Here is a 12,154-nt window from a genome sequence, read left to right as displayed (position 1 = left end):
TTTTACTTAAATCATTGGATAGTCCAGCTGTAATTATCCAATATTTCAATTGAGTCATCCCTGTCTTGAGTCTATGCCACTGGCACATGGCATGGAGTGCTTACAGATGTCGTGGGTGTCAACAGCTAAAGCGTGAAAAATTATTGTCTCTGCTGCCACGTTGAACCCTGACCGCTTATCGTGCATTGGCCCTCTCATAGGTTTGACACGATCAATCAAGCTAGTACGTAAGGTCTTTCAAATTGTTTACTGAGGTTCCAGACAATTTCTCATTAAGAAGTGGCTTTACACTATTGAAGGAAATTTCCATTCGGTTTCATGTCATCTTTCAATTGTTCAGTGTGTTATTGTTACAATGTGAGCCACATTTCTTGAGTTATCATAAACGCCTACGAATTTGTTCTTGGAGGTCCAAGTCTTTTTAAAATAAATTCACAGATTCAAGGGGCTAGTGCACACTCTGCAAGGAGTAATGGAGTGTTGTTGGGACGTGTATTGTGTTCCAGTGACTTCCTCCTGCAGTGCCAGCTCCTGCAAAGAGAGACAGTGCTCCTCCCGTCACTCGCTCACCAGCGATCAGTCGCCTCACTATATCACGCTTTTATCGCAATTACCATGGCTAGTGTCTTCGAGAACTTGACTCGTTGATTTCTTGACCCGTATTGAGGACTCTGTCTAGCAGATGGACTGTGTTCAACCACAGCCCACCACACTGCAGGTCACACCACTTCTTCCGCTTCATCCCTCGCACCGTTCCGTTTTGAAATTCGTTCCCAAACTCGTATAACGTTGATCAATTCAAGAAACGTGTGAGCTCTGATCTATTACAGCTTGAACAGCGCTGATTGTTGCTGGCCACTGATGCTTTAGGCCTGTGCTTAGCCAACGACTACAAGGGGGTGGTGACTGCTCCGACACTTTCTGAGCCTCCCTCAGTGGACCATCTTCTGACGGGGTCTGCACCTATGGAGAGGCCTCTTTCAATAGTTCAAGATTCTTTACAAATCAGCAGTCCGTGCCAAGGAAGAGAGCTGTCATTACTGTGGATGTGAATGCAGACATTTTATTTTTGTTAAAAAATCTTTACGCAAGACCAATATCTTATTGGATGATTGTTTCTAATTGCCTTACATTTGATGACACACTTTCCTTCTTGACAACAGTTAAATGTGTAACCAAGATTGAAATGGATGAAAGGTGCTGAAGGCTATTCGTGCAATAACGAATGGTGTTGTGGCTCATTGAAGGAGCAACATGAATGCACAAATGGCAACAATGTGACTATTGGTGACAAATATCTTCGTGGCAAACTAAGCACAAATTGTACGGCAATGTATGTTGTGCGGTTTTATTTAGTAGATAAATAAATAAAGCCATTATTGTAAACATTTTTCTCAGACCTTGGATGTATACTTTTGAGGGCCACAGCTTAGTGGAATATGGAATCCATTGGAATTGCATTTGTCATCGTATTCAAAGCAATGTGTTGTAATCAATGCATGCTGTATGTCTGCAGGGAGCATTGTGGGTTTTTAGCAAGTATTCAAACCCAAGGCTGTGACAATGTATTTGGAAATCTAGCCCTCAAAACAGGAATGACGGGCTATGAAAGGGGACGGTATTCATGATTTGCTTGGCTTATGTGGTATATGTTTTCCACTTACTGCAATATTAAACCTGTTCAAGGTTTAAAGACGCGTCCTTGAAGACACACACATATACGAAACTGTCTGGCCAACTGCAAAACAGTGCCAACGCTCTGATGGCTTGCGCACTCATAACTGTATCCGTTTTTCGATATTTGAAAAACGTGTCGATTTATTGCGGCATAGAGCTTGCAAACCTGCGTTTGTTATTTCTACAGCAGGATGAGTGCTTCACGGACCATTGCGGTTCGAGCGATTGGACTCTTGTGCTGTATTTACAGAATATTTGTGAGTACATTATAGCACTTTAATTTACTGTAATTTGGCATTTGTGAATTTCTGTGCTTTGCCGCTGACGCTGATGAGCCCCAAATGGATGTATTGCCGTTATTGTATTTACATTAGCCACCTGATTGCTTTGTAACCTTCTCGTGATACTTTGTAGCAGTTCATTGTAGCGTTTTCTGTGTGCGCGTTTTAATTATGGCCACACATTTGCCGCTCATCATATTTGTCTATTTTACGTCAGTCGATTATTATCGTTGTCCATGCCAATCTCAGAGTGCTGAGGAATGTTTATGTGCTGGAGTGTTTTTGTCTGGTTCAAGGCTGATTGAGTTGAAATTTTCACCAATTTAATTTTCAACGGATTGACTACCACCACATCTTGTACCTGTAATTAATTGATCTGCAGGACAACATCAACGAGTGTCGGCCATCACCGCTCCCAAAAGAAGCACGGCTCGGAATGTGCGGCCATCTGCGGCGCGCTCCATCTTCTACGCGAACTTTCTGCGTTACCCAGCTCGCGCGCTGAAGCAAATCCCGATGCGCTGATTTGAAGGTCAGCTAAGTCCCTTTCGCAGATCCTCAAAGCGTGTTTTTTTTTCATCATGCGTCGAGCAATTTGAGTAGCCTTAATCACCCTTCGGCATCCCACGCAGTCCAAAAAAAATTATTATCTCTCAGTGTTGACATTCAGGTGCTGTCTGTGCACCGTCATGCATCCCCATGTGCACTTTCTCGGTTCAGCCCTTCACGCCGTACTATTGATTTTAACAGGCCTCAGGTTTAGCTGACTTTGTACTAATGGCTTGTTTCCCTGCCCGAGATCCATTACGGCAGTCGTTAATGACTTTTCCCCCATTGTGCCCGCCCCCTCGCGTGTGCCGTGCCCGGGCTATTGTTGCGCCAAGGCGCAGGTTTGGCCCTTGCTTTTTGTGCGAAAGGAGGAAACGTTCCATTGATCACGTTAAACATTAATACTTGTTCGCGTGTGACTATGGATCATGGGATCATGTAAAATGAAACTATCTCCACGCCGCGGCATCTTAGGTCATTCAAGACTTGTTAGGAATAAGGCGTAATTTTAAATGTAGTCGTGAATATTATCAACCGTTCGCTCCGTGCACATTGATAACCTTTAAGTTAATGTAAATTCGAATGAGTTTTAATATCGTGCACAGCTACTTAATTGCATGCACTTTTAGCTTAACATGGAGACCTTTTTACGTGTAGGTTGAGTTTAAGTAGACAAATACAAATGTGGTAAATAACTTAGTTTTATAGCAAATGCATTTGGCGTTTTTTTATATGTAAAATTTATTCAATAAAGTCATATGCGTGATTCATAAAGCAAGTAAATTTAAAACTATTTTGGTAAATGTGCAAAGTGATTTGAGAAAGTGTCCCATTTCTCACAATTGCAATCCTAATAGCGGTTTTTAAAATCATAAATCACCAGCATTTGTCGCATCATTATCATTATTTCACCTCGACGTTGAGCTCCGTGGAGGAGCAAATAAACGCCACGGAATAATTTTAGCCCACAGCCTCGCCCTGGAACATATAGATCTGAAAACAATTCCTGTCGCTAATGACTGCAATTGGTGACATTGAGGAGGGCCTTGGTGGCTTCATTGCGTTTTGTGCGACGAGCGATACTGGGGGTGCGGGAATGCTGTTGGGGGGGAGCTTTGGGTTTTTTTTCCCCTCCTCCCTCGGTCTTGTCCCCCCCCACTCCTCCTCCTCTACCCCACCCCGCGGCTCCCCAGGTCCACGTCGACGTCCGTGTTTGCCCATTGATACGAGCTCGCCCGCGGCGCGCTAATGGCGCGCCAATTAGCTGTGCGCGTCCTCCCAGGCCCTAATTGCCAGCTCGGGCCGCCGCCGCCAAGCCCAAAGATTGCTACCCGCGGCCGCGGCGCGACACACGCACGCACGTAATAAATGACTGCACCCCACGAAGACGGCTGGTTCAAACTGTAATTACCGCATTGACAGATAATGCAGCGACACAGATCTTTTGTTCTGCGTTTAGCCCAAGAAAAACAGTTTACCTTGAGGTGCGCGCCTCCTGAAGAGGCTTGGCTTGCGCGTCAACCAGCCGGTGCGAATTTCTACTGCCCCCCCCTCTCCTTCCTCCCCCCCATCATCGCCCACCGTGTATTTAATTCCGAGACTGTAAAAATTGATTTTTGTCGTGATAAATTAATTAAATGCATCGTTACGGTTACTTGCTGGCAATAAAAGCCATTGTGCTTGATGAAATACCTTAATTACAAAGTGTAGATTGGCATTTTTAATTTATTGCTGTTAAGTGGTTGCTGGAATGGTGCTTGGCGCAGGGCGGGGGGGAGCAAAGTCTGCGCGGTTTCTGAAAATAAGCAGGTGGTTTTGCAAGCAGCCAGCAGCAGCAGCAGAAGCCACTGCCATTAGTACATTACATCGCAGCACTGTGACATTGAGAGGTCAGCCCTTAATGATGGCGTCAAAACAAAATGTCCAGTGTCCATCACATTTGTAAAGTGTCACCCCGAGGTGTATGGTAAAGTCAACGCTTTAAGACGTTTATGCTGCACATATACACACACACACTCGCGGGCATGCGCTCCTAATGTGTGTGTGCATGCTCAGTTGAACACGTAGGCTTTCGCCGACCAATATTATTCGTAATGAAGGTTTTTTGGTGATGACGTCGTCCTGCTGCTGCTCTATTTAAGACGGGGGATGCAGGTGGATTGCTTCACTATTCTGGCAAATCGCCCGATGATTCTCGATGATGTAATTACCAGCGAAACGTCACGGCACTACTCAAATTGTAAATGTTGTGGGTTTATTCTCCAACACACCGGTGGGCTGAAGTGGTAACTATATGGCGTTTTGTTTACGCGACAATCCTTCTTACTAATTGGCTGTGTCGGGTGGTGGAGGGTCACGACACATTTATACTTACACGACCTAACCCAAAAACCTGTATTACGTGTGTTTGCAGTTCATTTTTAGCAGCTACGAAATATAATCTTGCCTGTGGCCCCTTTGAGTAGAATTACTGTACTTGTATCTACCCTACAACATATTAGCCACGCGAATTTCTATTAATGTGTTGCCCTGTATGTGTGTGCGAGCGGTGTGTCATGAAAAACCAACTCCCGTCTCAGTGGATCAGTCTCGGATATGTTAAGGCAGTTGTGTTGCTTTGCAGGTGAGGGTTGTACCGTTTGAAAGTGATGCAGGAGGGCTCGTGTTTACCCAACGTAACTGCTCAAACAAACTCATCGTGTCTGGCAGAGAGGCCCGTGAGGCTTTCTTCCCTTGTCGTGCGTTTGCGTTGTTTGAAGTTGGAGCGCTTTAAACAAATGAATGTTAGCTGGCCACGAGTTCCTGCCAGTCTTGACCCGTGTTATTGCCTGTTAAGCTGCCTGTACAGTTGTTATGGGCTGGTCTGATCAGATCCAGCCGATAAATGTTAAAGTGACATTTGAAGCTAATGGGGGGTCCGTCACTCTTGCCGACACGTTATAGCGGAAGCCATCCCTGTGCTTAATAGTCCGTAAGAGGCCAAAAGCGGCGGTATGATGTACGGAGCGTATTATGCGTGGCCCTGTGGGATCTGCCGCTTTTGAAATAGGTCATATAAAGAGACCTCCTCAAATAGTGTCTCAATGCCGGAGCCGTGTTTGTATTCTTTAGAGTTTAGGCAGTGAAGTTCCGACTTGTGTTTGATGTGCTCTGCCGCTCTAAAGGCTGCTGCTGCGCGTTGTGGAGGAGCGGCCCTGCGCTGGAAAGGGCTGAAAGGAGCCCAACAGAGAGGCGAGACCAACAAAGGGGGGGGGAAGGCTTTATTAATTGTGAAATCTCCATCCGGCATCCGTCCAATTTGCTGGATTGCCGACCCAACAGGCTTTTAAATGCGTAACCCAAGTGCATTAACGTGCCACATGACAACCTTTCTTAAAACAAATGGGTTTTTTACATTTTTGATTGTTTCACTTTTGCACACTTTCCCAGTATGGCAAGTGCTTTAATGTGTACATGTCTATAATGAGTACTGTGTTGCTTGATATTCCGTACATATTAGAGCGTGTGTGTGCGCCCTGTCACCGTCTCTTATATACCACATGTCTGGTGTGTCAACTGGGTCTTACCCTACATAATGCACTTGTACTAATGTTTGCGTATTTACGCGATTTTTAGGTTGAACATACTTGAGTGTAAAAATGTATTTAATGTAAATAGCTTAAAAAGCTAATTTTTATTTTTATCGTGTGCAAAGTGTGAACAATATGTTTTGAAATGTGACACATTTTATTAATCCTGAAAAAAAACATTGATAGTGTGTTACTAAAATATTGCATAATTGAATAATAGACCGTATTAATGCTTGCTTTACAACAACAATCTACACTCCCCTGCGGTCATCCAGCATATAAACGGCAGTGTTCTTGCCATTGCAAGTTCTTCGCGGCGAGGGGTATTTGCAATGTATCTATCTTAACCGCTGTAAGCCCAAAGTAATTTTGTTTAATTTTTAAACGTAATCATGTAAACATTCAAATTGAACCGGTTTTCATTGTCTTAAATGAGGATTCTAAAGCACTTCGTCCCAATTAGTGAATGAATTGTCCTGTAGTTCTACCGCTGTTATCCAGTATTTCATTTGAGACGTAAATGTGTAACAACAACACACGTTTGCCCGGCACTGATTAGCGTCCCTTCATACCACTGCTAGGCTGATTTAGCTCTATCAGCTGGGCCAACTCTACAAACTTTTACATTGCAGTACTCGCGACCGCTTTGCCTTCGCGCAAATTAAAATTCCGCTGAAACAAAAGAGACCGCCAAACGTTATTGTTAACCGCAAGAACAATATACACTTTCGGCGAAACAAAAGCCAGCGGCCAAGTTGCGCGTGTAAAACAAAACCAAAAAACCGGGACAGAATTTTAAAGAGGCGAGCGCGTTAATTTATTTCTCGGCTCCTGCTGCGGGAGGCCTCAATCAGGCGACCCGGCACCGCTGCTAGTGCGACCGTCATTTGCATGTCAAAGCGCTCGGCCCATTGTTTGTGAGACAGTATTCAAATCGCATTAATTGGAGGGCCTGGTTTATTCTGTCGAGAATAATTAAAGCCGTTGAGATAATTCTGCAGTTTTTTTATTGTATACATCTTATATAGAATCGTCATTAGAATGTTTAATTGCTGTGGATTTTTCCCCCCCATCCATAGACATTGCAAAGATAACCATTTAAGTTTGCCGCCAGTTAGTTTTACTGGATATTGATACGTTAATAGGATAACGCATGTGTCCTTGTTAATTTAAATTACGTTTTTAACAATTAGCACGTATCTATTTTTAGGTATATGGCCTACCTCAATTGTCCTTGAACTGACCTAGATTGCTGTGGTAATCTGCACACACGTACTATGAACAACTGTTGGTTTCAACAGAATATAATCACTCGTCTCGTTCCCTCGCAGTAAAGTGAATATATTTACATTCCCATAAAAAAGGCTTTTAAGTAAATAACAGAAGCGACTTTTTTTTCCTTCGCGTTTTCCTGACAATGTAACGCGATGGGTAAATGGGTGATTGAAATGTTCGCCAGTCCTGAACGTTGGCAGCGTTGGATACGTCCACCGGCTCGTGGCTGTGGATATTTGAAGACAATATCTGCTGTCAGGACTCTTAAGACGCACTGACTTATTAAAAGGTTACATCGAGTTTCGTGAAACGCTGAAGTTTGAAAAAGCTGACATTTCGGCCAACGGACCTTTTATATTTACCGTGCCAGGTGTCATCTTTGAAATCGCATGCCTTTGTTTCCCCCCCCCCCCCGCACCTATTTCCCAGAGCTCTCGTGTATATCCAATATAAAATGCTAACACTCGCAGTACGTGACAGCGGCTCATTACGAATCAAAAGGGGCCGTCGGTGTGAATGGAGAGTTCAACCTGCTCTTCCGGTTGCGGCCCTCGGATGTCCACGCGTGGCTACCCTTTCCCGCGAGTAGCCCGTTTGATCTACAAAGGGGGGAGGCGTTCACTTTCAGCGGCCGTGCCTCGCGCATTCAAGGCAATTTGTAGCACGAGCGGGTTCCGTTACGCTGACGTACGTCGCCGGCTTTGAGAATGAAACGGAATCGATTGTGTAACTGGGGGGGGGGGGCATAAGTGGGCATTATTTACGCATGCCTTATGCAAAGTGGCGGAATTGATGGAGCTGATCAAAAGACGCACGCGTGTGTCCCACTGTTTCCCGCTGCTGTCCGACGACTTGGAAACGAATGGCTTAACGAAAGAGTGTGGATTCCCGCTACACGAGCGTGTTTCGGGTGAGCTTTTCAGCTTTTCATAGAGCTGCTGTGTTTAAGAACCAAACGTAGAGTACAGCGCCAGCGCACTGATGCGTGAATGCATAACGTACGGCTTTGATTTTAGTTTTTCTTACGTATTCACATACATATGTGAAATACAGTGTCTACAAGGACCACATGTACATGTTAAATATTTACATTTATTCGGGGCAGTGAAAATATTTGAGATTCAGGTTTCGATGAAAATATTGCACCAACAAAATGTTATGCTTATGTTGATTAAAGCTACATATTGAAGACTTGAAATTACAAGATTAATTGTTTTTACTTTTATAGCCATATTCTCAGAATGTTTTGACAACGGCTTATATATACATAGCTATCACTTGGACAATGCGTTGTCCTTACCCATGAAGCTCAATAATCATCGCCGGCGTTGATTGCGCTTTTGATAAAGTCGGCAATCAGCGCGGTATTTTTGTGGAAGCTGCTTCATTAATGAGCGATATCTGAACTGATTCTTACCTCGCACCTTCAACCCACAGTGACCAGCGTGGCAAAGTATGGTCAAACAACCCCCATGACCGACATGGCTTGGGGGGGGGGGGCTTCATCCAGCAGCGGATGGACAAAGGGCCGTAAATTATTATTTATTGTACCTTAAAATGTAACGCCAAATCATCGTGGACTATTTCTGCTGCATTGATTAAAAAGCCCTTGTCATCATTAGCACATTGCTGGAAAACGGTGAAGCACGCATGCTCTGTGCCGCCAGATGCTGTGACATATGTAAGTGTCTCCGAGAGATGCCAGCCTCTCGGTGGCTGAGTTGGATGGACACTTCGGTCACATCCTAATGAGATGCTTGTCTGATCAGAGCATGCAAAGTTTCCAGCGCACACAGCTTGCATGTTTACGCGTGACATTAAATACCATATTAACTATTCCCGAGGGTCTCTCGTAAACATGCGGCGAAGAGTGCACGCTGAGCGTTGGCGACGCCAGGACATTGGCGAATGAAGAAGATGTAAATGTTCCTAGCATTAAGGCTTTTTTGGTATTTTCCCCGCCGAAGGAAGGCATTGTGTCGGCGCGCGTGCGTGTGTGCCAAGTAAAAAAAACGGGAGCGTGATTTAAATGCAAAGCCTGGCCGCAGGGCTCGTCATTGTGTTCAAATTGTGTCAAATACACCGGAGACCCGCGTAATGTATAATTTGGCATGCCGGCGTCTGTTTCGTATCGAGCCTGCCGCGTTGATAGCAATATCAGGCGAAGCGCACAAACGCACGCCCGCCGTGGCTGCAAGACGACAAGGAGAGAGAAATCCACCCGATAGGTTTCGTGAGGACCTTTTAAGCCAGTTCGTTCACTCAACTGTAAATCCTTCCTCTGTCATTTTAATTCCCTTGTTATGTTTTTGGTTCGTATGAATTGTTTGCAGTGGTTCACGTTTGTATTTTCTTCCGTTGTTGGTCTTTGTTGCTTCGTGTCTAAATATACACGTGCACTTACGTGTGCAGCATTGCATTGCTTCGGGGCTCTTCACTAAACAACGTGAGTTAGCTCTGCATATAAGTTCACAAAATATACATCTGTGTTGCAAGCTTCTGGCTGTGAAACTCCTACAGAGGTGACAGAATATTGACAAATGTGCTCTCGTTGGAGCTGGAATGACAGTCCGAAGGTCATAGGACAATTAGATTTGTTGGTTGACCTTTTATGACTTCAATGAGTAAAAATGTTTGTATGAGAAATGCATAGGGTTGTTAAACTTCTTGTATTAAAACAACACATCTTCATAAACAACTTGGTTCTCATTACAGCAATATTTTACCATTGTGGAATGGACTCGTTATCAATATAATCAATATCGTACTAATCGTCGACAGCAATGGTCAGAAAACGGTGGAGTGGTGGTGCAATGGTTAGCGTACTGCGCTATGAACGCGGTGATCAGAATTAGATTCCCAGCCACGGCTAACGTCAGCAGTGAGTGCTATCCAAACCGGTCCTGGTCCATCCCCTTCACCATTCTACGCTGACTAGTGCGGTAGAGTATGGCCACACAACCCCAGGCATCCTTGTTAATGTTTACGTGAATAAGGGTGACGACCATTAATGAATACAACCTCAAGAGCCGTGTGTTGCTGTGCGCGCCAGGTTCCTTAGAAGATGCAGTGGACACCCGAGCATCCGCACCAGCACCTGAGCCCCTGGCAGGCGGCGGCCGTGCCCCCTCCGGTGCAGATGCCCGTGGCGGTGCCGCCGCACCCGCCGCCCATACAGCGGTTGGACCTGTCGGGCGTGCCGCTCCCTGGCCACAAGAGCGCCGCGGCGGCCGCGGCGGCCGCTGCGGCCGCGGCGGCCGAAGCGTACCAGGTGCACCTGCAGCGCGGTCACTCGACGTACTCGTGGGCCAACGACGACATCTCGGAACTCACCGCCTCCAACCTGCTGAAGCGCTATGCCGAGAAGTACTCCGTGGGCGGCATGGACGGCTACCCGGACGGCGCCGCCAACAACGGGCAGAAGCCCGAGCCCGGCGAGCAGCCCTGGTCGGGCATCTACGCCATCAACCCGGCCGTGCCGGACCTCATCCGGAGCACGTCCAGCACGCCGCTGCCCTCCGGCGGGGACGCTCCGCCGGGCTCGCTGGCGGAGCAGCCGGGCTACGCCTCGCAGTCGGGCGGCGTGTCGCGGCTGAGCCCGGCGCCTCCGCCCTCCGCCGGCAGCGCCGTGCCGGTGAGCAGCGCCGCCGTGGCGGCTGCGGCGGCGGCGGCGGCGCGCGACTACGCGCCGGCCTACGGCTCGAACGGTGGTGGCGGCAGCAGCAACGGCGGCTACCTCTCCGCGCCGGCAGGCTACCCGCAGTGCGGGCCCGTGCCGGCGTACGCCGCGATGCCCAGCCCCGTGTACGGCTACTCGCCGTCGCCGTACCTGGCGCAGCAGGCGGCGGCGGGGGTCGCCTACCCGCACCCGCACCACCACCACCATCACCACCACCACCAGTCCGGCTCGGGGGCCTTCGTCCCGCCGCCGCCACCGCCGCCGCCGCCTCCTGGGATTTTTTCGCACGCGGCCGGGCCCGGCTACGCGGGGTACCCTGGCCACACGGCTAGCTTCGCGTCGGAGCCCGGCACGAGGAAAGCCTTCTACCCGGGCCGCGACGGGGACCTGGATTACGGAGGCTACCGGTCTCAGCAGCCGCAGCAACAGCAGAGGGACACGCCCAGCCCGCTGTACCACTCGTCCGACGGCCCCACGTCCATGCAGGTGTGTACGCGGTGCCGGCGCACGGAGCGCCTTCTCTGCCGCTGGTCTGAATGCAACAGCGTCTTGGGCTGTTCCGTGCATGCGATTTAAAGGCGCGTTATTCACAAGAGAGTATTCACAATTGTTATTTACAATGTAATCAAGGCAATGTATTTCTGTAATACTCGACTTATAACCAGATAAGACTTTTGGGGTGGAACAGGGATGAAGTGGTCAGCACATTACACAAGGATCTCGGTGACCTGGGTTTGATTCCCTGCTATGGCTAACACGAGTGGCGAGAGATATATGAAGCGGTCCAGGGCCCCATCCTCATTCATGAAACCCCACTGACCAGTATGGTGAAGTATGATCAACTTCACATGGGGAGGCCTTTATCTAGCAGTGGATTTCCTTCGGGCTGAGCATTATAATTCGATCATTAATTATGAAGGGCCCATTGAGATGAAGGATCTCTTTTTAGGAAGAGTATGACCTGAGAATTTATGATTCAGAATCAACATTCTCGTGTCCCACAACGATTCTTGGCAGCTTATTGTGACCTCTGGCAAATGTGTATGTTCACAAATGTTTGTTTAAACATGAGCCTCATGCCACAATCTGATTTTAATGATAATTTTAATTTGTTCAGATCCAAC

At 47.2% G+C, this 12,154-nt stretch overlaps 1 protein-coding gene across 4 annotated transcripts in view; it reads left to right on the top strand.

Moving 5' to 3' along the window:
* The window catches only part of LOC144943415 (fidgetin-like), a 66,395-nt gene that overhangs the window by 43,212 nt on the left and 11,029 nt on the right, over positions 1–12,154 (top strand). For 3 of the 4 annotated variants that reach the window (XM_078870800.1, XM_078870802.1, XM_078870803.1), the window contains exon 2: positions 10,404–11,516. In XM_078870800.1, the coding sequence (XP_078726926.1) occupies positions 10,416–11,516 (1,101 nt within the window). In that variant the 5' untranslated portion in view covers positions 10,404–10,415. Of the gene's footprint in view, positions 1–8,141; positions 8,262–10,403; positions 11,517–12,154 lie in introns of those variants that run through there. The other variant, XM_078870801.1, reaches the window with a different exon arrangement.

The sequence above is a fragment of the Lampetra fluviatilis genome, chromosome 31, assembly GCF_964198595.1.
Source record: "Lampetra fluviatilis chromosome 31, kcLamFluv1.1, whole genome shotgun sequence".
Lineage (NCBI taxonomy): Eukaryota > Metazoa > Chordata > Hyperoartia > Petromyzontiformes > Petromyzontidae > Lampetra > Lampetra fluviatilis.
Note: the sequence above shows the minus strand (reverse complement) of the source record. Positions and strands in the feature narration are given on the sequence as shown.